General features: G+C 39.4%; 1 protein-coding gene across 1 annotated transcript in view; it reads left to right on the top strand.

Moving 5' to 3' along the window:
• RELN (reelin) overlaps positions 1-25,728 on the top strand; it is a 296,816-nt gene that overhangs the window by 170,970 nt on the left and 100,118 nt on the right. Inside the window, exons 11-16 of the mRNA XM_035549571.1 lie at positions 9,175-9,320; positions 14,533-14,684; positions 17,666-17,778; positions 19,487-19,695; positions 22,622-22,750; positions 23,863-23,972. Coding sequence (XP_035405464.1) covers positions 9,175-9,320; positions 14,533-14,684; positions 17,666-17,778; positions 19,487-19,695; positions 22,622-22,750; positions 23,863-23,972 — 859 coding nt within the window. The remainder of the gene's footprint in view (positions 1-9,174; positions 9,321-14,532; positions 14,685-17,665; positions 17,779-19,486; positions 19,696-22,621; positions 22,751-23,862; positions 23,973-25,728) is intronic.

The raw sequence follows: 25,728 nt of genomic DNA, 5'->3' as shown, positions 1-25,728 counted from the left end.
TACCATACAATCATGCCTACTTGTGATAGCTAAGTAACAGGTCATTGTCATTCAGTTCATTTTAATCTCCCAGAAACACAACCCATCTTAGTGGAAGAGAAAACTGCCTAAGAAGAGAGCGGGTGAACTCAACACTCACACTGAGAAAACTATGCTGAAAACGTTTCTGTAAATCTCCATGACCTTTCACAACACCCTGAGCACATCGGGGCTATACACATCCTCGATCTGGGAGTCCTTCCTGGACATGTGTTGCTGAGTGTGACTGAGCAGAGGAGACATATGGGCAGGCCTAAGAGTTTGGCAAAAAGTAAGGCTGATTAAGCTATTCCACACCCCCAGTTCCAGAGCAGATTTGGAAATCTCTGAATACTCTGTTAATTAATAGGAATGGCATTGGATGGTCTTTCAAAACAAACATTCTGATATTCCATATATATCTTTGTTGGTTTTAATTGCTTGAGATGAAATGATCTTTTTTATCCCCCTTTTTTTTGGTTTTAAATTCATGTTAAAAAGGGGTTGAGGTACCCATTGTGTGAATCAGATGAAACATATTTGTTTGAAGAAGGAAAGGTGATTCTCTAGATACACCAGTGTGAAAATGGCAGATGGAAATTGCCATGACCCTATATTGGGCAAAGATACCTTGATGTAGGTGCTTCTGACAAGGCTCCTTTGGTTTTGAGTAAGAAATAGCAAGGCAGATTTTGGTCTGTGGGCCAAACCCAGCCTTCTAGCCAGCTGCTTCGCCTCACAGGAGCCGTTATCCAGCACATCTTCCTGGGAAGAGATGAGCTGGCTTCCTGCTGCACCTCAGCTCAGAGCCTTTCGTGCTTCTCTGTGGGTAGAAGGAGGAGTGTGAGAGGGGAGGAAAGGTGACGACAGCAGAGCAGGGTGCACAAAACCTGTCAACCAGTTCCCTTTAACAAGAATGTGGGCACTCCATAAGGAAGCATCTTTATATCCATAGGACTGGATGTATCCCATGAGTGGAATTGCTCTTGCTTTGTTTTGGCGTTTTGTGTGTGTAGTTTTTTGTTTCTTTGATTTTGTTGTTGTTGCTTAATAGTCACACTTTTAATTAAAAAAATAATGCTTAGATACAATGGCCTGGAGTTCATTGGAACTGGTAGGTGGTTGACGGTGGTGCTGTGTGTTGTTCAGGCAGCTGAGCATAGCCGTTGGGCAGCGATGCTGAGCCTGCACCTCTCTCCATGCCAGTTCCCTGTGGCTCGGAAGTGTGGTGGGGGTGGCAGGGAGCCAGGGTTAGAGCTGAGCTAGCGTCAAAACATCAGGGGTGTTTCCTGCCTCCTAGAAGGAAAGAATTTTGTCTTTACAGGTCACTGTGAGATGCACGTTAATAAAAGCAATGTAAATTGACCCATTAGATGCCAAAGAGTAGAAATGACTTTGGTTGACTCTTTCTCTCTCTGATTTTACAGTGGTGTTGATACATGTCATTACTTTCAGAAAAACAGGTGAGGTTGTATCAAGCTCACTGCAGAGTCTTAGAAATATCAACAGTTCCCAATAATATAGAGGAATATTTCAGTACAAGCCAGTTAAATGACTCATTAAGGAAATCGGTCATCAACAGAATGACCGATGTTGTACAAACATTATGAAATGTCCCAGAAAGTTAAGAACCATACAGATCATACGAGTCACTCATAAAAAGCAAATGTTTTGAGCACCAGCCTTTGGATAACAGTCTATAATCGGAAATGATGAGTGAAAGCACACTTTATAGACTGTTACTACATCACAGAACAAGTTTCATCCCATTGTTTTTTCGAAAAAGGACGGTGCACTATAACCCTCCTTGCACCTGGCCTGCTTGCTCAGCCAAGATTTTAGTTCTGTAACCTACATTAAATGGTCTAAAAACATAGCCTGTGGGAAAGATTAAAGCCCTGTTTACCTCATGGGAAACTTTTAATCACATTGTGTTTTTTCCTTTGGTTGAAGAATGGACTTCAGGCCAGAAGCCTTAGTAGCCAAATCCACAGAATTTAGAATCTGTCCTAAATTCTGTCATTTTACCTTCACTAGCTAAGAAACCATATACAGGGCATAATTTTATCAAGACTTCATCTATCCCACTACCTGCTCCCATGCCAAAATCTAAAAACTTGAGAACCTGCATGACCCATTCCCAGAAAGACACAATATCAAATTTATGGCTCCATTGAAAATGCTGTTTTAATTAATTTTCTTCATCTTATTTCTTGTTCCTCTGCTTCTCATATCTCATCTGTTTGCATTGCCTAGATTTTAATTAAAAAAACCTCTCCTCTCTGAGGAGCAATGTGAAGTGGCAAAAATAATCACTTAAAATATTACAGTCATTAAAAAGTTGGCTGCAGTCAAAGCCATGCATTTTCAATTTGCCGACAAACGATATTTTTGTTTCCTTTTAAACTGTGTTTTGTATTTGAATAGCATTCGCCAACCAGCCTGGCTATCAGAGATGCTCCTCCAGCTGGGTGGGCTGTGTGACAACTCCTTAATGGGGGAAATTGATGGCTCTCTGCTTGTGTAGAGGTGAAGGCATACTGGGCAGATTTCTTTCCATCTGCCACCAGCCCTTTGCAAGCTGGCACTGCCCAAATGCCCAACACATTCATTCCAATGCAAGAAATGTCGCCAAAAAATAAATTGTAAGGCTACAGCTGTCTGAAAGAATCATCGGGGCCATTAGGCCCAGGAGAGATAATATGACGAGGTGCATCAGTGTTTGTCTCTGATAAAAGCCTAATTAAATGATGGTAAAGATGGCTGTAAGTACTTTGAAGGCACAGAGGTGAACAACATTTTCGTGGGAGCATGGGGACAAAGCTACAGAAGACAATATGCAGTACCTCAGCCAAAAATCTGTTACAGCAAGGAATTTCACACTGATGTTTCCTGTTGATGCTTCTCTGAAAGGCACAGTTGTATCTTTCAGTTGCCCCCTGTTCTGCTCTCCAAGTAGAGAACTTCCATACCATAAAGCCAGGAGGTAGTTATTGATTCACAAGTTTGACTTGAATAACTGTGACAGAAGCTGGTTTTGACGAACTTCAGTGCTTCTGTTTACATCCTCAATCTTTGTCTTTTGAGCTTCTGAAACTCTTCAGGGCTGTGTTCCCAGCTGTGTCTCCCGTGGAATTAGCTTGTGCTAGTTCACATGGCAGAGTGAACTGGAGACCTCCAGGGGTCCCCTCCAGCCAACAGGTCACACTGAGCGCAGCAGATGTCTCCTTTTGTGGTGCTCTCATGCAAGTCTTTAAAAACACGGAGATTTTTCAGACATGCCAACAGGATGTAGGATCCCAGACCTTACTCAGGGCCCTTAAACCATTTAGATGCTACTGACAATTAGTCTATATTTATTCATGAAAACACAAATAGATCCAGTTGGAAAGCACCTGCTTTATCAAATTCAGTTTCCCTACTTCTGCTGTCAGAAACCCAATGGCTTTGTGCAGTGCTAATTAAAACCCTTCTGTATCTCAGATAATCAACAGGTTTTCCTAAAAGCAACTACCAAAAAAAGGGTGAAAGCTGAAGGTGGAAGATGTAAAATGTAAGGAGTATAGAGTAGGATAAAGAGGGTGAAATTCAAACTTTTGACCCAAAGTTTGGGTTTGAAACCATGTGTTACTGTCTCCCATAGTCTGTACCTTCAAATTACTAGCTAATGCAGTCATACCATACAATAGAAGGTTCACCTGAATTAATCAGACTCGGTGGTTCTCATGGAAATGTTAGCTAAGAACTGTATTCACAGATTGGAAATATTCACAGATAATTTGATTTTAGAGGAATGCCTTCACTATCTGGACTAATATTTGCTAGGCAAACTGATGGCGAAATCCATTCTGAAAGCAAATGTGTGGTTTTTTTCAGGCATGGCTGCTCCACACTGCTTTTCCACAGGGTGCAGCATGGTACTGTATAATAAAACTGCTGTGGTATAAGGGATTGATTTAATAGATCAATTTACCTGTAGCAGAGCAATTCCTAAATGAAATCTGTTAAACTAGTAGGGGACAAACCAGCAATTTCATCAGGAAAAAGTATTTCTTGTAGGAGTGGTATCACTGTACCAGCGAGGAGCCCTGAGCAGGGAGTATACTACTATTGCCTCTTCATACACAAAACAAGAAGAAAGCCTGCATCCTGGGAAAAATCACCATCCGTTTATAAAGCAAGAGATCGGCTGAGTCTGGGAAGGTGGGGAAATAAAAGCAAATGTGCAAGAAGGGAGAGTGCTCATCCTGGTAAGCAGTGCAGTATTCAGTGTAATCAGTGGCAAGGTTTGTTGCGGAGAGTGCCTGAAGGACATCACATGGTGGGGAATTTGCCAGGAGAAGTGAGCAGCATGGGCAAGGGTATTCAAGTTTGGTCATCTCACCAGCAGATGTAGGGGCAGGAAACAACAGTCGAGGAAAAGTGAACCATAAGACAGTGCATATGAGAGGCAGCAGAGGTAGGTGAGGATGAGCCACTACCGGGCCTCAAAAGCAGTCAAGAAGCAGTGACACTGTAACTATCCAGCAGTCAAACTTTAGAAACACAGAAAAATTCAGAGTGAATATTAGATTGAAAGCAAATCCAAGCATGCTGAGCTATGTGAATGTATCCAGCCAATTTTCATTTTGCCCTATTCATGCTAAGCAATAGCTTAACAATTGCAGCTTGTGAATAATAGTATTGGTAGTGCCAGATTAAATTAAACTGATTTTTTTTTTTCCCCTTGGGATGACCACCATCCCTGAACAGATCTTGGCTTCTTTCTGTTTGGCAGCAGGCAGCTGTTGTTTATTTAGGAATATAGCAGTTTACCTATGGCAGGCTTACAGTCCCACTCCTGTTGCAAACAATAGGAAATAGTTATTGTTGAGAAGTATGTACGTTCAGGTGTGTGCAAGTATTATATGCTCTATTATGTAGGTGATTTGGGAGAAAACTTTGTTTAATGAAGATTATCAGCTTTGTCAAAGGGTTTATTCTCTAAATTAATTTTTCCTCACAAATTAGTTAACTTTTCAGTGTTGTTATGTGTGCATGGACACATGAAATGTTTCACGTCCTTATAATCCCCCATTAAATACAAAATTAAACTCTGCTGTTGTACTGGACCTTCAGCTGGTGCTTCCATGGTAACAAGGAGAAAAATATCCTACAAGTTGCTGTCATTTGGCCTTTTTAGTTACAATGTTTTAGTCAGCAACCTAATTTGTTCTTATCTTAAAAATCATTTAAATGTAAATAAAAATGAAAAAGAGAACAAATTGAATCTTAAATTCATGAGAGAAAACCCTACATCTGCCTAAAAAGATCTGCAGTATCCCCAGTTTAGAACTTAATCCTGTTAGTTTCAAAAGAGAGTGAATGTTCATTCCAGATTTTTTATCACTTTAGGATGACAAGAAAAGAGAGAACTGTAAAATTCAGTCCTTATAAACTGAAGAGCCTATAGACTACCACTGCAAGTGTAAAGTCTTTAATTTGGGAAAGAGGAAGTACAGATTGTAAATTGTACTTCAGTTCTTCTTTTCTAACGGCTTGGATTCAAATCCTGGGTTGAACCCGAGAGAAAATGAGTCTGATGGTTTCAATTCAGTCCCTAATCTGTTCAAGCCCTATTGCAAAACCACAAAATAGTCCAACACAGTCAGCAGCCTCTTGGATGTTGAACACAACTGACAAGTTGGTTGGGGGTGAGGGACTAACTCTTGTGGACCTTCCTTTGCCCCTGGAAGATGTGGCTGAATGATCTTTGAGGTTGTTCAACCCTCTGCAGCCAACTGGATAAAGAAAAGCAGTAAAAGCAGCAACAGAGAGCAAATGCTTGGAAAATGAGAGGAAAATATGGAAGCAAGAAGCTAAGTGTGAAGAGGAGGCAGGGGGGATTATACAAGTCAGGCAGATTTGGCAGGTGGAAGAGGACGAGATCATGAGCAGAGGAACCCCAGCTCTAGCACAGGGGGGCTGATCTGCTCCTGCTTTCTCCCATGGGCAGGTCCCTTGGGTCCCAAATGGTGGTACTGGGGCTAAAAGAAAATGTCCCTCTCTCAGAATTTTTAAAGCCATACCTGTGTTTTGAGCATCTTTCTTACTCCCTTTGAAAGTAATGAGCATCTATTACTGTTTTTCATAGACACGTAGAATAATAAAAGCAGTTATACCCCACTTTGAACTTTTCTTCTGCAGAGCTGTTTCACATGAGATTCAAAGCTAACATAACCAGAGTTTGATTTGAGCCATATGCTGTGTGGTTCATTAACACATAAAGTAAGCATAAAATACATATTCATAGATATCGTGTAGCTTCATATAAAACATAAAGGTAGTATTACAGAACTAATGAAATAAGTGATGCTTCCATACCCTTTTGATCTTTCATAAAATGTTGATATCACACCACTGTACAAATAATTACATATTTGCCCTTTTGCCAAGTTGCCCATTTATTTATCTTGACAACCTAAATGGAAACCCTACCAGACATACTTCAGTAAATATTCTGTTAGACAGCAGAAGGACATAGAAACATGAAATGATAGCAGGACTGTATCTGTTGCTGTGTCTGTTTTGTGTATTTTAATAGGTGGCTTCCATCAGCAAGAGATTACTAATGACTTGCCGCACTATCAGGTATACACTTACATGTAACTTAGCACCTGAGAAATAAGTACGGCTTGTAAAGGATTTCCCAAAGCTTGTACGCAATTGTAATAGCTAGCCTGATAGGATCTATTTGTCTATTTGTTTATTAAGAGATGAAGGGTTACATATAAATTTGAGTTATCAGAAGTTTTAGCATGAATATTTTTTTCTAGTGTATTTACTTGACTGCCTGTGGATAATAGGATTCCGGTGGCAGATTGATTGACAGATAAAGGCTACTTCATATCTGTTCAGCAAATGAAGAATATTCTGAAAACCAAGGAGGAAAATTATTCTTAGAATTATGATGTTAGCACTACCTGTGAACATGAAGTATAAAATCAGAGAACAAAAGCCATTTCTCAGTCAGGTATAAATAACTGCATGATACACACTGTTTTTCAAACAGAGGTAAAATATAAAACTGTTCAATTGATTTTTGCTAGTTATAAAATATTTTTATGTGTAATAGATTATTCTGCCTTTTCGGTGACAGCAGCTGCATTTGTGGTGCATTGTGTGAACTTAGAGTAGGGAGAATTGTGACAAAATCTATATAATTTCTGGGATAACTTCTCAATATTGCAGAATATTACTATTGCTTTAACCTTTATTTAGAAGAAAGACAGTTTAGGAGCAATTTGTTAATTTTAGCAGATGAAACAGTCTTTACATTTTTATAGTATATTATTTCTTTAAGTGTTATTTAGTCAGAGTTATTAAACACAGAGCTGTTGTCATACAGCTGAAGGCCAGAAAGTCTCTATACTGAAATCAGGTTTCAAGTACACAGTTTTGTTTCCGATAAGGTGTAGACACCTCAAAAAATAAAGTTACATATTAAATTCCTAAATATAAATTTAATTGCTAAGTTATAGGCAACTATACCTGAAAATCATCAACAAAAAAAAATTCAATTGTCTTTTTTTTTTTTACATTCAAAAATGAAAGAAGTATAGGCTATGACATAATGCATTATTTCATTCTTCACTCTTACAATCACATAGATTATTTCTTTTATTGCTTGCCACATCTTTCTTTTTGTTTAAAATTTAATTATTCACTTATGTGGCACTACCAAGTCTTTTTTAAATGCAGATGAGGTGATCATCACACTTTCCCTTGGCGAATTCTGAAAGGGTTCAGACACAAGAGCAGACTGCATAGATGATATTGAAAAGGTCAATGCAATTTGGTATTCTTGTACCTCTTTTTCAGATTTTGAAATGTGGCAAGAATGGAGAATTATTCTAATTAGTCACTTTTTATTTCAGCTTTCACTTTTAATGTGGCCAAGATGCCCCAAAGAAGTGTTTGATCTAATTATTACTTTTATCAGTATTTATTTTAATACGAACAACTTAATAAGGTACTGGGATCTCTGTGTAAAGGCAAGGTAGATCTTCTTTAGAAGCTTCCAGTATCTCTTTCAGCCACACAAATTTTGGAGACTCTTACCATTTTATCAGATAGACATGAGGGCAAAAGTCTATCAAAGAAAGAAGACAATCTGTATTGTAACCTACGTACGATATTGTAGTCAGCATGCAGTATAACCTGTTCAAATGCTCTATATGGTTTTCATCTTGAAAGGAAAGAACCCAAGGAGGAGGTTGGAAGATTGGTGTTTTCTGCATTAGTATGGGGGTGATCTTGGTGGTTCCACCTCCAGTTCCCAGCCCTGCCACCCCCATAGCTGTCTCTGTGCCTGGCCACAGCCATGAGCAACCTTGCTCACCTCCCACCTGGTCACTCCGACATGCTCCTCACTGGCAGCTTCTCCCAGGTGGCTGCACCTGGAGCATCGTGGTGGTCAGAGCAGTTTGGGCAGATGTGGGCTTTCATTTCATGCTGCTGAGGTGGTATATGCAGAAATGCAATGTGAAAAGCAGACATGTTGTGTTTGGGGGCAGCCTCAGCAGCCTGCAATTGATGTATTACAAGAACTATCTGCCTAACGAGTTATTTGCTATGCTATTTGCATTAACTTATAGCAAATGGCCTTTTCACTCATACACATCAAGTCTCAAGTTTGCTGTATGGCAATGCAGAGCAATTTCTCCTCCAAACACCTCCACTGGCAAAAATTCAGGCATGAAGATTTGACATGTGTTTCACAGCATGAAACTCTTATGCTGACAAAATATCCATAGGAATAGTGCTACTAAAGTTATTTGTACACACACTTGTGATTAGTGGTCCAAGGCAGACATAATGGCAATGCTTTAAAATAGAAATAAATACCCAAAGGTATAGTGCATATCTTTTCTATACAGACACAGTTTCATGATGGTATGAAGTACATTTATAGGGAAGATCAAGATGCAATCACTGTTGGGGTAGGCCAAGAAAGAGAAAATATGACAGTCCATTTTTTATTTCTATTTCATTTCAGGCATTGGTGAGTTATTAGATAATGTGCAGCTTGCTCCAAGCTCTGGAGGTAGGTGAGCAGGATGGCTGTCCTTGTCACCTGATGTGACATCACCTTCTGTGTGCTCCTTTTGCCTACAGCACAGCTGCCAGTCGGATGGAAACTCCATCTACTTCCATGGGACAGAAGGCAGCGAGTTCAATTTTGCCACGACCCGGGACGTGGACCTCTCCACAGAGGACGCACAGGAGCAGTGGGCAGAAGAGTTTGAGAGCCAGCCAAAAGGGTGAGTGCCTAGGCAGTGCTGGAAGCATGTGTGCAGTCAGGAAATTGAGTAAACGGAGAATGGTATTACATCTTTGCAGCTTATTTAGGCAAAATTGTAGCTATAATAAAAAGTGATACAGTAAGTAACCAGTGATTGTGGATGTTGGGAGCAAACAAGTCACAAAAGCCCAGGAGGAACAGTCTTGGCCATTCTGTCACTGAAGTTTTTAATGAAAAAAGTTGTGCTTGCAGATTATATACTGATTTCAAATAAACTCATGATGTTAATCTGTTTCTTTCATTCTGTCACACCTGACAGCTGCTAACTCATATGTGTATCAAACAAGATTCCTCAAAAAACTCATCCTCCCTCTAAATGCCTGCTGTGGGCCATACTTTGGCCCATGCAGAACAGCAAAAGTGGAAGTCATACCACTTTTATCAAAACATAAGTGAGCTTTTCAAAGACAAAAGTGTACTGGTAGAGAAGCACGACATTATATTCAATCATTTTATATGCCTCAGTGTATAAATTCTGACAAAAAGAAAATAACCAACAACTTCAATGTGGTCTTAATTCTTTTTTTTTTGTTTGTTCTATTTTTAAGAAAAAGAATTTAATTAGTGTCTGTAACCTGAGGGCAATGAGGAACACACACTGTTAATTTATGGGTCTCTGCTGAATGTTGATTTTAACCTACAAAGTACTTCAGGTCATTAGCAGCTGATTCAGATGCTGCCTATGTTGTGCTGAAACTGAAGAGCACCTTTCGAGAAATACATGCTAATGCAGCCTGTGAACACCTGGGTTGTTTGGGGCTTCAGAAAAAATATTTGTCGTGAACTCCTACCCAGTTTGAATAACCAACCCATGACATAGTGGGTAGTAAACTCTGTTGTTGCCATGTCATTTCAGAAATTTCTATTTCACACAAAAGAAAGAAAATGCTTACATGTGAGTTGTGTGTTAGGTGACCACGTGGGATATGTCTGAGATGTTGTCTCAGTCTCTTTACATCTTGAAAAAGCTGGGTGGGAGGGTTACCTGGGGATATCTGCCTCGTCTATAGATCCTGCTCTGCTGGACTAGACATTTAGTTAAACCCCTCATCATCAGTGGTTCTAATCAAGTCACTTCCTTCCTAGATAATTATTAAACCACAAAAAATTACTTTCAATAGGAAATTCTCCAGGGAGCAGAAGTACTGAAATCAATTATTTATACTATACCCTAGTGATTAAATGAATGGTTTCTCCAAATACTACGTTTTCAGTTTCACACAGCATCTCATTCGAGCTGCATCTACCACAGCTCTCAGCTAGGGGCCAGACAGATATATTTTGCACTCCCACCCTGCATGCAGTGACAGAAACCCAACACTGCTCTTGGACCCCTGCATATAAAGTCGCTGCGGTGTGGCAGCATGCCCTGGCAGGGGGTCACTTTGTTTTCCAAGGCAATAAGTAGCCTGCTCAAGTCCTTGTAACTTTTGTCTTTATTTATTTTAAAATTCCATTTTATATTTGAAACTTCCTTCTTTATATCAACAGTTGATATAAGAATGGAGGTCTAAACTACATGCAGCCATGAATAAACACTGAATGAATACACTTCCTTAATTCCTTCTTAGATAAATATTTTTGAATGATTTTTGAACTATGTTTGAGATATTGTTTTGCCGTGAAGGGCAATGAAGGACATGTTACAGGGTGCAACTATTCACAGCAGGCTTGAGCAGGAAATAACAATTCTATTCTGTGAAAAATTATAAGATTTAGAAGTTTGGTAGTTTGTTGTGGTTGCTTTTTGTTTTGTTTGGTTTGGTTGCTTGTGTATTTATGTACTGGAGAGAAAATAGGCTTTTCAAGATGTCTTTCAAAACTAAAAGAAAATAGGGTAGGGATAAGAGCAGTTTGCTGGGACATAAAATATTCCAGAGCCAACTGCCAATAATGGGCTAGAGCAGATGTTGAATATCATTCTTGGACATCCAGGCTGGGAATCCAGCCTCCCAACTCTTTGATCAAAAACTCCTCCTGGGATCCAAGGACATTTCCTTGAAACTACCACGTCTTTGCAAAGACTTTTGTTAGAGCTGATCAATGTCTGATCAAAATTCCTCAGTGATTTCTATGGCATATCTCATACTTAAGAATTACAGACTGTATGTTTTGTAACCATAATAACTATAAAATGGATGAAGATTTATAGTCCTGCAGTTTAAGCCTCCAGTTTGACCTAATATAGTGTATCCCAACATAGAGTTTTCTATTTACAGAATTCAGTAGAAATGAGGGTCCAGTTCTTCCATTGTAAGAATAACTTAATTGCTTGGTGGACCATAGGTCCAGAAAGTTGTGGGAGTGTGTCTCTGCTCCCGTCTCTCATGCTGGGAGTATAGGAAATACCCGTGCCCAGAGAAAAATATGTCACTGGGGTCATAATCTGGGAACAGGGACAGCTGCAGGTAGCTTCAGCGGCCTCACTTTCCCCTTCCACTTTGAGAAGTGGTAATGTTTCAACTCCAGGGAACGTGTGGTTTCCATTTAATTTAGCCTGGTTGCTTCCTCTACTATAACCCCAACATACACCTTCACCAAGATCAATGATCATCAGGATTTGAGGCTGGGTAGGAAAGAGTACTCACCTTGCTTTCTGCCTGCCCCCAACTATGTCTTTGACAGCTCCAAGACATCCCAGAACAGCTGTGTCTGTGGCTACTGCCACGGCACTTGCATGAGCAGAGACGTTTTTGGGTGATGGTCACTAAATGGCCCGAGTTGTACCAAGGAAAGACCCATTCCCAGCAGTGACAGGGAACAGCTGGAACCCAGCATGTCAGTGAGAGTCCTTGGAGCTCAGGCTATTTGTCACCATCAGTTTTCAGAATGAGGATTGGGTTCCACATCACGCATTATTTTCAAATATTTCCCCTGTGTTTCTAGCCACTATTTTCTGTGCTGTCAAAATTCTCTGAGAAGAGTGCTCCAGAGGAGTGCAGTGGAGGTTTTCAATGCTTTATACATGAGAGAGCCTGCAAGATGTTCTCAGACTCCCTGTTTTAATGTCAGCTGGAAGCTGGCAGCTCTCAAAGAACAGGCAAAAGCATCACTTGCATGGGAGAGCAAAAGGAAGCTCACGTACAGATCACCGCCACCTTCCTTTGTGCCAAATGTACTTTGAGATGAGACATCTGAAGGAGTTCAACACTCAGGGCAGAGGAGCTGATTGTTGTTAGTGACATTGATCAGTATCTTTTAAATCCCTTACATAAGGCAGTAGGCTACATGGATAGAGGTTGCTGTTGGTACCACTCATCTTTCCACTGGCATTCTGTTTCTCTTTAATAACATAAATTAGGGTCTGATCCTAAAAGTGGACAGGTCTTCATATCCGAAGATAGGGACGCCTCTGTTGTCTCTGGCAGATGTATTTCAGCTTGGGACATTCTTGTCCAGTAAATCTTATTTAGGCCTATATATCAGCCCATCATTTGTTTTGTAAAGAAGAATATCAAGAGTCATGTGAGAGATAAATGTATCCAAATGTAATATTTAATCAAGAACATCTACATCTTTGTCACGCCATCACCGAGAGACCTTCTCCGTTTATCTTTGCAGACATTATTTTCATTTATTTTTAATAAACTGCCAGTTATTTCATGTTGTATAATTTTCTGTTTTTCATTATAATGCTGCATAAAGGGAAAGGATCCCTGGAAACCTCCATGATCTGCATCATTCATGACCTCAAGTTGTTTTGTGGGTCAGGAAAGAGAGTGTTTTAATTGAGCTAAATAGAGCATACAAAAGATCAATGGAGCGTTGTGAGATTTTGTCATGTAAGTTAAAGTAGGCACAACCGTTTAATTCGGTATTTGTCTTCATCCCAAGAGACCCATTTTCAAAACTGTGTTTTGATTATATTGCACATTACCTTTAAAATGTCTGCACAACTAAAGTTCTCCGTTCAGAATTAGGGTTCACTTAAACTCTGCTTCCATGAACATGTTTATATTTGTATCATAAAAGCCCTTCAGTGACGCTAATCTCGCTAATTCCTGTATAAATGACTGACAGTTTTAAAGCAGGATTTTCAGACAGGCATAGTGTTGGTCTGTCACAGCTTAGGTCAATAAGAAAGCCGGCAGCTTTTAAGAAGATCTTAAAAATACATTTTGAAATAGTTTGAATGTTTAAGGTGATAAACAGACTGCTAAATTGATGTAATTACAGTTTTTTAAACTTTCATACTTCACATTGGTGCTTGAGATTTTTTCTGCTAGAAGTGGCGGGAAATGGCTTTGCCATCCCTCAAAGATTTCAGATCTTAAATTTTTCTCATTCATCCTGAATCACACTGGCCAGTTAAGTGACTGGATTATCAAGATGTAACGATTCTAAGTAATTTCATTGCTTTATCAGGCTTATAATTTTAAAATATTTCATTATGAATTAAAACTTCAACATCAATAATTATGTATCAAACTGAAATAAAGTACAAATTTTCCAGTTTCTAATCTTTCAAAATATTTTAATCAAGTTTTAAAGAAACCAAGGGTTTCAAAATGAAAAAACATATTTTCAAGAAAAATATTTAATTGAAAATTTCTGCAACGGCTCTTTTAATTATCACTGAATAAAAAATAAGAGAAATGTTGTACAGAAAAACTGAGAAAGTTCATATCACATATTAGAAACACAGCGGTCTTTTCTTCATACTCTATTCATGTGTTTGTTAAAAACTGTTACCCTAAATGCTCAAAAAGATGAAAAGAGAGCATTTTCAGCTATTATGTACATATCTAATGACTGCATAGCAAATATGGGAGACGTGCCTTTTCAAGTTTGATTAATCTATAAACCATTTATTACACAATATGAAACAGAAGGCTGATGTATAACATTTTCATGACAGAAAAATAATGAATAATACAACATTAAATATTTGGTAATAGAAGCCAAAGCTTCAGGGGTTTTTTAGTATTTGTACTTTTCTGCCAATTTATTTTTAAAAAGTACATTACTTTTATTTTAGGCTGAATTTAGAAACTAGTATTGAATATATAAGTAAATTTGTAGGAATCACATTGGAAAAAGCATTTTATTGTACTCTGTGACAGTAGAAGCAGCTACTTTTGCGTGTAAAAATTAACTCCTAGAACATGTTTTGTGTGAGTTGCTCAGTAACATGCTGCTGCACATTCTCTTGCCACTGTTGACTTCTCCAGGTGGGACATATTCGGCGCTGTCATTGGTACCGAGTGTGGGATGCTGGAGTCTGGCTCAGCTATGGTATTTCTCAGAGATGGAGAAAGAAAAATATGCACTCCATATATTGACACTACAGGTTATGGGAACTTAAGGTTTTATTTCAGTATGGGTAAGTATGTACTCTTAATGTAATAAAACGGGGGGTATGTGAGATTTAAATTGCACAATATGCATTAGAAATATTTTTAAAACTCTTTGCAAGTGGTTAGCTTTGATTCATGACTACGATGCCCACAGAGATGTAAGACAGACAAATCTTGGTCAGACTGGATGTCTGCCCTTCTAGACGCCTGCACGGGTATGAAACCATAGTGGGCTCACAAATAGCCCTCCCAGAAATATTCTCACAGATGTCACTGACTTGCAGGTGAAAACCTTTTTTAGCCAGACAGGACATTCTAGGTTTAGTAGCCCATGGTGGACTTTGCTTCCATGGGTTTATCCAGCTATTTTTGGTTGGTATAAACATTTAGCTCCAGTTTAAAACAGTTTAATATAGACGTTACATGAAGATGCCTCCGTAAAAGGTCAGTGTCACATCTACTGAGATGTGGTCAGTAGAGTTTCTGGAAAAATTCATTCAGTTCACCATGAGACATGCTAGACCAGCTGAGCAATTCTCTGGACCCTCTTGACTGTGTGGGTTGGATGTCTTTTGAGATAAAGGAAGCTTAAGCACCTGCTGCACACGTAGTTGTGGGCTGACCCTACGTCAGTCCTCAGGCAGGATTCATTGCACAGACACAGGCTGTTGGTGGTGGTGTCCAAGAGTACCTGCATAGTGCTGGTGGATATAATGCAGGACTTGTGGGAGAGTCACAGTCTGCTGGAGTAGCAGGTGGGTCAGGCAGGACCCTCCACAGTGCCTAATGTGGTCCTCAGCAGTACTGTTTCAACTGAACCTGTCTGTTGTATCCACAAGATCCTGTAGCAATCCCATAGTTTAACAATTCTTCCCATGAAGAATGATGTTCTAGTCTTGTACCTTCTAATTTCACTCAATTCCCCTTACCGCTTGTGCTAGAAGAGGTGGTCTCATATCTTTATCAACCTCACCACACCACAGAGGATTTTAAACACCTGTCATATCCTCCCTCAGTCTTGTCTATGTAGACCCTGGTGTTGCACCTGAGGATGAGGTGAGAGTAGCACAGAAGCGGGACAGCCTTACCTGGCTGAACACAGCATATTTTCTGCTCAAAAGCTCTTAGTTCATCGCTATATTCATAAACATTTTCTTCTTCTAATGTATTAACCCAGGGTGAGATTCATCTCTAGTACACAAAAAATGCCATTGAGCTTTGGAGCCTTGGAGAAGGCATCCCTTGTGGAAAGAACTGATGTGCTGATAGCATCATCTGTGGACCTTTCCTGTTGGAACAAAGTGCAACCTCAGTGGTTTACCGGGGCTAAGAAAGAAGCCTGTCCTATCACTGCCCTTTCACTGTTTTTGTCAGTGCAACTGCATTAGTTCAGTGTTGTAACAAGTCAAAATTCCTATGGACACTGTGGCTATCATTCAGTAACTTACAGTGTTTTTCCACAACTCTTATTTTGCACATAAAGGAAATTGCATTATGTTATTCTCTCAACACCGTGTTTAGAGGAGGTGAGGATTTTTGTTTAAAGGTAGAGAATAATAGAATAATAAAGGAGGAAGCAGAGACTAAACTTGTGACCTCCACAAGCAAACTTCTGAATCAACAAGAAAAAAACACCCTGTATTTAATGAGTGGAAGGCTTCGTGTTGTCATCCTAAATTGTCACACATCTCCTCTATGTTACATGAATTACCAATAAAGCACAGGAAAAAGAGGATGCTTTTTTTCCAGTTCTTCCAAGCATTACAACACCTGCAAGAGAAACAGGAAAGAAATTTGCTCAACCTTCTGAACTTAGGGGAGAAGTTGTCGGCACATGCAGGCACAGAGGATAGTGGGATATCATTTGAAAATGTGTTCTGTGTGGTTTTGTACGTTAAGTAAATTACAGTTCAAATATTCAAGCAAGCAGAGAATTTGAATGGACACAAGCATGTTCCTTATTGCAGTATAAGGAACTATATAAGTATATATACACATAAGAAACGCACATCTTATCTAGCTCTCTAGACTGCTTTGCCTATTCCATTCCAGGAGTTGGCCATCTGTAGTGAAAAAAAAGCAGAGAAAGTGTTTCATATATGCAACCTTCCTACTTTATAGATAGTTCAAAGAACCTTCCTCATTCTGTTTTTTGCCGATTTTTTTTTAATGCCTGCAGTACATCCAGTGTACAGGGAAACTACAGGTTTCCTGTTCCAGTTACAGATATTCTGGTTTAAAAACCTTTTTCCAGAACATGAAACTAGTGTGATGATGTCCATCTGTTAACTATAATGTAGTGTTTAATGCTCAATCTTGCCAATACATCCTCTCTTCCAGAGAAGGTTATTAAATGTTTTGGGTTCTACCAATATGAAGATATCTAAAATCCTGCCTCATCCCTGTGAGGTGACATCACGCACATTTTGTGTGATACAGTAGATTCCATACATCCTTTTTAGGATATGGTATAGACAATAGAAGAAGAGGCACAACAAATAAGGCACACAGCAGTCTTCCTCCTTTTCTGTTTAGACAAGTTCTCAGCTGCCAGACTATCAGCTGAGAGGTATTTGAGGTCCTCATATACAGTGTTTGGCTGCACAGAGTGTGAATACTAGATACCAGGTTACTGATCTAGTCCTAACAGACAAGAACTCAAAAAGCAGAGCATTTCCATGTAAACAGGATCTAAAACATACAGATAGAAGTATTGCTTTGGGCACAGCATTTTCTATTTATATTGTTTCTATAAGCTGATTAAGAGAGTTACTTGAGGTTTTCATTATTGTCAACCCCTTGATCTCTGGCATGGTGTATCTATCTGATCAAATAGTTCTTATACAGTATGTCCTTGGGGCTTGTGTTCTTTTGTTTCATATCTTAAGTTAAATAACATCTGGTTGTAATTATTTTTGTAATTATGGCTGTGTAATATCATCCCACTTTCCACTAAAAAGAGCTTCAATGATATTTTTTTTCTCTCTCTCAAACGTGTGTTGTACAGGGGGAACTTGTGATTCTGGAGAATCCCATGAAAATGATGTCATGCTTTATGCCAAGATTGAAGGCAGGAGGGAACACATAGCTCTCGATACCCTGACCTATGCTGCTTACAAGGTAAATTGTCTTAGACAAAGTAGGTGGATGGGATGGATAGATCAATCTATTCCTAAGCCATTATAGCAATGTTGTATGTTGAATTGCACGGGGACAAACGTGACCTTTCCAAGCACATAAATCATACACAGCTCTTGCAGTGAAAGGGTGCCTTTGCAACACAGCTCTGTGGTTACTGCTGACAACTCCACCCCTGAGCAGTACGGTGGCATTGGCTATGATAACAGGCAAATGGGCAACAGGCCCATGTTCAGCCATCAGCTGAAAACTTTGGTGATTACATCTCCTCACAAATAATTACCCTTCTCTCCATTCAAGATCCTGCCAGCCACAGTGTGGTATTCAGGAGTTTCCTTCTGAGAACGTTAAGTCAGTGACTAGGAGCAGAGTGACTAAGAAATGCCTGGATGTCTTTTCCTGGATATCTTTTCCTGGAAATTACATATTTTATACATTTTCTTTTCATTTTAATACAGCTGTGTGCCCTTTAGAGGGTCTGTAGGAGTACAGGCATGAACCCAGCAACAGAAAGCTGTTGCTGGCCACATTCACAAGCAGCTTCCCTTCTGCTGTTATTGCTGCCTCCTTCACACCACATTCACCTCCCCACCACCACCCTCAGGCAGGGCAGTAAGGACTTGAGCTCGCTGTCGGGTTCCTTCCTGTCTAGGGCAAGGAGAGACTCAGGCCATGTCTACTCTGAATAACCCAGCTCTGAGGGACCCTTAGTGTGCTGCTATAAAAAAAGACATAACAGAAATCAATACACAAAAATGCATGTGATATGTATGCAGGTGCATGTGTTGTGGATTCAAATTCAGTATATTTTATGCACTGTGTAGGAAACTTGGTGGTAAAGATGCATCTGATTTCAGCCAGAGGTCTGTGTGCATTTTCTTTGTAATTCTAGCATTCAGAAAATAAATGTTTATAGTTACATTAGGGCTTGGCCTGAATTCAGTTGAATCACTTGCATTGTTTCATTGTACGTGGTTTCCCTCCTCTCCTGGTTCTGTGTGAAACACAGGGTAGAACTTTTTCAAAACTAAGGAAACTGTAATTGTAAAATAATAAAAAATTAAATGTGGAATTCAGGGAGCGACAGGATCTGAAATTATACTGAATTCATTGTGGAGCTTTTTTTAAAGTGAGCAGTTTTCAAGCTGACATCCTCTTTTGACATAATAAAGTTCCAATTACGTAGCTTTTGGACAAAGGCTAGAGTTCATAAAGTAGTGTTTTCATTTATTTCAGCAACATAACATCCTCCCTACTAGCCTGTGAACTCATACCCTTACTCCCTTCTCACATATTCAGTCTTGACCTGCAGTTATACTGCGTTTCTTTGTGAGATGAAAGGCTGCAGGGCGAGATTCATCTTCCAACTGAGCACTGATAAAATAAACATATTTTTCAGAACACAGAAGATACAGTGTCTTTTCTACAATGTCTTTACAACCAAACAAACTGATCCCACTAAGGTGATAAGCAGCACTGGTACCGAGTACTAATAGCTAGGCATATAGTACAAAATAACTCTTATTTGGGGTCTTCTGTGGAAAAAGGGGGCTAAAACAAAAGTTAACAAACAATGGGCATGTTTTGTTCAGCACATTTGAAGCAGCTTTCTTAATTTAAAAAATAATTTCCATGTAACCTTTTTTAATATTACTTGTTTCATTTAAGCCTGATTTAATTTCTTTTAAAGGTTCCATCCTTGGTTTCTGTTGTCATTAGTCCGGACCTGCAGACTCCTGCAACCAAGTTTTGCCTGAAACAAAAGAGTCACCAAGGCCACAACAGGAATGTCTGGGCTGTGGATTACTTCCACGTCCTTCCAGTGCTCCCTTCCACGGTGACTCACATGATCCAGTTTTCCATCAATTTGGGTTGTGGAACTTATCAGCCTGGTAACAGGTACAACAGGCAAAATTTCTCTTTCAATTATCAGCTTTCCAGAACATTTTGTTTCATAGCATCTATACACTTTTCTTAGTCCATTCTGAAATATGCTTATGATTTCAAACTATTTGCTTCAGTTTCTAATGGCAATGAGATTTATCTCTAAATACAAAGGATAAGGATATGTATAAGGGGGAAGGTGTTAAAGGCAGTGGCAGAAAAGTCCCCTCATGACCTCCCAGAGGTTATTCATGCCACAAGCATGTAATTCTTGTAAGACTGGTGACAAGTAGCCCTCACCTTGAACATCATCAGTGTGAGGACCTCACTGCCCACAGAGTGACCACAGAACTCTTTTGCTGGCTTCATTTCACTGGGACATTCAATGTGTTTTTTTCCCACAGTTAAGGGGGAGGGAAAGGGGAAGAAGGAAGTAATTTGCTGCTCTGTATTTTATAGAATCATAGAAGATGACCACCTCAGGTCATCTAGTGAAACCTCCTTCTGCAAGTGGGATTATTGTCAGGTCAGCCAAGGCTTCGCCTGTCCATGACTTGAAAACCTCCATGGATGGACATTGTGCAACCCCTCTGGGTGACCTGCACAAACTAAAAAGTGTTTCCTAATATCCACTCAAACTCTGCAGCCACATCTTTATGGAGATTGCCCCATGCTACTGTGCCTGCCACAACTGAGGAGAGTTCGGCCCTTTTGTGAGTGCCCTCTGTACTATCACAGGCTGTCCCTCCTCACCAGGCTGAACAGGTTGGCTCCCCAGCCCCTCCATGCTCAGTGCTTGAGGCCACAGACATCTTGGTCAGTCATCCTCTGCTCCACCTCTCTGGTTTCTTAACATCCTTCTTCAAGTGGGGTAACCAAAACCAAACACAACATTCCAGAGGTGGCCTCACTAGTGCAGAGTACCCCAATACATATTCATGAAGCTATCTATTCCTTCACAGTCCCTTTATCTCTATGTACATGTGAGAGTTTATCCTGATATTTTTGAGGTTTAAGTTACTTCATTTTTTTTCCAGCCTGAGATCCAAGAGTTTGAAGTAGGTGACTGCAACTGCTTTCACATCCATAGCCCGTGACATCTTCTTCCGTCTGAAAGAGCTGCACTATTTCTGACAGTCCTAGTAGCCATGCAGGGCAGCAGAATTTAAGGAGCAGCAAAAGTGAAGGCATCACGCATATTTGATAGGAAAGGAAGACAACATTCTACACAGAATGTGATAATTTTTCATGTAAACACTCCTGGCTTGTAAACGTGCTTTATGAAGTATCCATCTTAAATATTTTGTTATCTAATGGGGATTAGTATGTATTTTGAAAGATTAATATTCTTCATTCACATAAACTATTTCTGAAGTAGAAGTGTTCTTCAAAACAAAAGAAGCACTAGGTCCCCATAAACACTATTTGTATTTCCCAAATACAGCAGCATTTCCCACCTCCTGGTCTACAGCATTATTCATGATGCCTTCAATGCTGCAAACGTGAGAGACTTGTTCAGCATATATTCAGTAAATTTGACCTTCGAAGGTCAAATGGTTAAACCAAAAATGAACGAGTCAAAACCTCTGTAAACCATTTTAATACAAACTTTTGATATCGCAGTGATGGTATACTTACATAAAGTAATATTGTCAGCAAATTATAATGAAAAGGAAAAGTTATAATCCAATAATTTAGTACTGAGGTGATGAATTATGACTTTTATAATGTTCCATTGATATTACTTAAAACAGAATATTACAAGCTAATTATATGGTGGAAATTACAAGAGTATCTCGGTAGAATACTAAATCCTTAATAAATCAAGCACTTTTTACATTACCCTTGCAAGGTCTTCAGAATGTAAGATAGGTAAGGATTTCCTTATACTCCTAGAATGTAAACACTGTTTTATTAAATATGCAGTGGAACAGGAGAGAACAATTCTAGCAATAGCTTTTTGCAAACTGATCTTGTCAATGAACTTCTGAAAGTGTGAATTTGATAACCACTTGTCATAGACTCAATGGATGGTCTCATAGCTTTTCTGCTTCTCTAATGTCATTATCTGTGCATGGTTGGTTTGGTTTACTGCTAGTCTATGAAACCAGAGAAGAACAGGCTTTTTCCTGGAAAATCTGGAGTTTTGTCATATGGTTATGGCCCCGTGACTCAGAAAACTCACCGCTGAATGCTCCAGACTCTGTGAGATGGAGGAAGCCTCCAAAAACCAATACAGCTGGGCAGCACAGAGGCTCCTGCAGCTCCAGAGACTGCTTGCCATAGGGCTTTCTGAAGGGTGTCTTCCACAGGTCCCCTCCACCCTTCGGCAGTTCTGGGCAGGACCTGGCCATTTCCCTATTCCATACTGCGTTTCTGATCTCCATCTAGGCATGATGGGGGAAGGAGGCAGGTGACTCCTGGAAGGATTAAAGGATATTTTAATATTTGTCAGCAGTGGAGGTGAAGAGACAGATGATGCATGAGCAACCAGTGCTCTCTTACCACCTTCAGCAGCTGGCAATTATGCAAGTTCTGTGCTCACATGATGCTGTCCGGCTCTGATGAATCCAAGTTTTCTCATTATTTTTGAAACCACAATCAGTATGGTTCTATTGAGATATAAGGGTAACATCAGGTCATTTTAACTCAGAATAAAAACACTAGCTAGATGGTGGTCAAACAAGGATTTAGTGTTAAGACAGTCCTCAGCATCTGGTACAGGCTACGTTTTTTGGTTTTTAACCATTCAGATTTGTTTCGTGTTTGTATTTTCAGGATTTTTCTTATTAAAGGAATACTCAACATCATTGCATGTCTCAGCATCAGTTGTCAGGAATAGTAGATCTGTGGTTTCTCTGTGGTAGTATTTCCACTTGCCTGTCTCTGCCACGTAGGCTCACCATGCCTTTCTCCTTCCTTTCCCTCACTGTGTTATCAGCGTCAGCTTGGAATTTTCCACCAACCATGGCCGCTCCTGGGCCCTGCTCCATACTGAGTGTTTGCCTGAGATCTGTGCTGGGCCTCATCTCCCCCACAGCACTGTCTACGCCTCTGAAAACTACAGTGGGTGAGTGTTCTCTGCAAACCTAACTGAGATGAGAGATTAGAGACGGATATGAATTATGGGGGACAGAAGAAAGCAGCAAAGCACACCACCCCATGTCATCTTTCATTTTTGACTAGCTGAGCACAGCATGGAAGGAGTGTTCTGGTCTCCCTGGCTGCCCAGTAATGAAATTTGAAAAATATGAGGCTGCCTCTGTCATATAATATTATTTTTTCTGACGCTATAGGTAAATTAAAAAAAAAAACACCTGGGGACAGCATGCTGGTAAAAGAAAAGTTATATCCTGTCAAAGCCACAAAAGTTTTTCTTTTCATTCAGAGGAACCATCAGTCAAAGCCATATTTACATCCTCAGACACCTTTACTCACTTGGAATCCTTATGGTGGGTTACAATGAAGTGCATCCTCTGCACTTCGGCAGGTGGAGGCGTTGTTAGAATCACTTTCTTACATCAGCCCTTCTCTTTATTGTCTTCAGCGCTGTTCTGGCTGTGAAGTGAACTTGTCATCCCATGGCTGTACATCCCTCTGCATCCCAATTTCCCTAGATACTTCAGAGCAATGTGTATGACCATGAGAAGAACGTGTAGCTGAAGCATTGGCATGGTCTGGTGACCCTCCATTTCTGTACCATTTTCATAGGAGCCATTATCCCTGGTGTGTGTAGCGGGTGCAGTCCCTGTGGATGATATGAGAGTGATGGCCCAGAGAGACAGTAGGCCAGATCCTCCATGCCCCACTTCTCATCCCCAGGGCTTTCCACCCAACAGAGTTCAGTTGCACTGAAAGGTTTAATTCAGGGTGCAATTTAGGAGGTGTTCATTGGGATGGAGAAGCTGCTATAGATCTTTGCTGGCTTCAGGTATTCACACAGGGAAAAAAAAATGCTGGGTTTTATAATGTAATAATTAATATTCATATATTTTTGAAAATATCATAGTCCATGCTTTGTTGCTTTTTTCATTTATACTTTCTAAAGCTGCGGTATCTTAATTGGTTTATTGAGCAAATTTTAGTATAAACAATTCTCACCAAGCTTGCAGTGCAAGCAAATATATCCAGTCACTTAATGAGTATCGATGTAAAACAGAATTTGTGTTATATGTATTTCAGGTGGAACCGAATAACTATTCCCCTTCCCAATGCAGCATTAACAAGTGACACAAGAATTCGGTGGAGGCAAACAGGACCAATCCTTGGAAATATGTGGGCAATCGATAATAGTCAGTATTCTTATCAACAACCATGCTACATCAGAAGAATATTTTTTTATGCTGCTCCAAGTAAACATTTTCCAGAATCAGAGGTCACAAGATTTTCAGTTTGTAAAATTTTTGTTCTTATCTTCAGTCAGTAACAAGTGCATTTTCAAGCCAAAGGGGAATTCTGTCATTTGAAAAGATAGTCTAGTAGCTTACCCCTTTTTTTCTTTTAATTGAATGCTTTCTAGGAAAAAATATTTGTGTCAATAACTTGATATAACATTTCATCTGACTGATTAGTCCAAATTACATAAATAGGTACCACACTGTGCTATTAAGTACACGAACTGTGCCACCCTAAGCAGCAGTTAGAGCAGCTGGGACATATTTTTCCTGTCTGGACATAGAAGACCTTCATAAAACAATGTTGCTACCAAAATACTGACAAAACTTTTACATTGTTTACAGTGTAAAATCTCAAGGGGGGAAGGACCATCTGTAACAGGGAACTGGTCTTCTTTTAGGAAATGATTTTTCATGTACCTGTGTTTTTTTAAATGGATGTGATGAACTGAGAGGAGCTTATAGTTACACATCTATTTATAAAACATACTGCAGAGGATACTATAGTAAATATTTTAAAGCACAGAAAAATATTTTGGAACACAAAATAAAATATATACATTGCATGAAAAGGAGGAGAAAGCATGTTTGAAAGGAGTAAGAATGAGCAGGTGCAAAGTTTTTGGTTTGCTCATTAACCTCAAATGCTTGGGACTACGTAAACTACATCCAGAATTTGTTTTGCTAGCTGTATGCATTAAGTATGTACTATAAAGCTTTACAGTGATGCACAATAGCCTGTGAAATTTTGTAGTGATTCCTAATAAGGTTTGATATGGAGCCTGGGAATGGTAAATATTGTCACATTTTGCAAAATTCTTAAAACAGATTAATGCCTCATTTTGAAAAGAAAATGCTTGAAGCTGCCTCAATAGTGCAATGCACAAATGAAAGTTTTTCACAAAAAGTAAAGAAAATTACTCTCTTAATCACATTAATGGTATGTAACACCCTCTTGATATTCTGGATAGAGTAGTAATGCTTGTTCTTAGAGATGATGATCTACATGAAAAAGAAAATAAAGGGGAAAATATGGTATATGTAAGTAAGAAGATGTCTGTGAGCATCTGCAAAGATGACTTGCTACCTAACTTGCTACCTAACAAAATATAGAGTATAAGCATTGGTGAAACTCACAGACGTTCACAGAAACAAGAGCAACATAAAATCCAAGGACTTAAATTCTTTAAAACAGAACAAAACAAGAAGATTTTGAAAGTTAGCATACAATTCATATATCTACACTACGTTTGCTTGTAAAACCAAATAGTGAGAGCTCTGATGAAGGATACTGCACACTCAACTGTGTACCATCTCAGAGTCAGTTTTACCAACCATCTGCCTACAGTGTGCTTGCTCCAAAATTTGTTTGAGATGTAGAACTATCTCTATGACACAGGAATCAAGTGTTAATGGTGAACGCCTGTCTAAGGTTTTGCATGACTCCTTTGGTACACACTAGTGAAACTGAAGCTTTACAATGTACTGAGGGAAAGACATCTGATTGGCAAGCCACTCAAATTCTTGAAGAGAGAGGAAGAATTTCAAGGATTCAGCACTCTGACTTTTAGCTTCACAACTGTTTCTTATGTGAATTAAGTTTTAAATGAAATCTGGAAGGTGGCCATCTTTTAGAAAGTCTGGAAAACTGCCA

Source organism: Cygnus atratus, chromosome 1, assembly GCF_013377495.2.
Source record: "Cygnus atratus isolate AKBS03 ecotype Queensland, Australia chromosome 1, CAtr_DNAZoo_HiC_assembly, whole genome shotgun sequence".
In the NCBI taxonomy this organism is placed as follows: Eukaryota; Metazoa; Chordata; class Aves; order Anseriformes; family Anatidae; genus Cygnus; species Cygnus atratus.
Note: the sequence above shows the minus strand (reverse complement) of the source record. Positions and strands in the feature narration are given on the sequence as shown.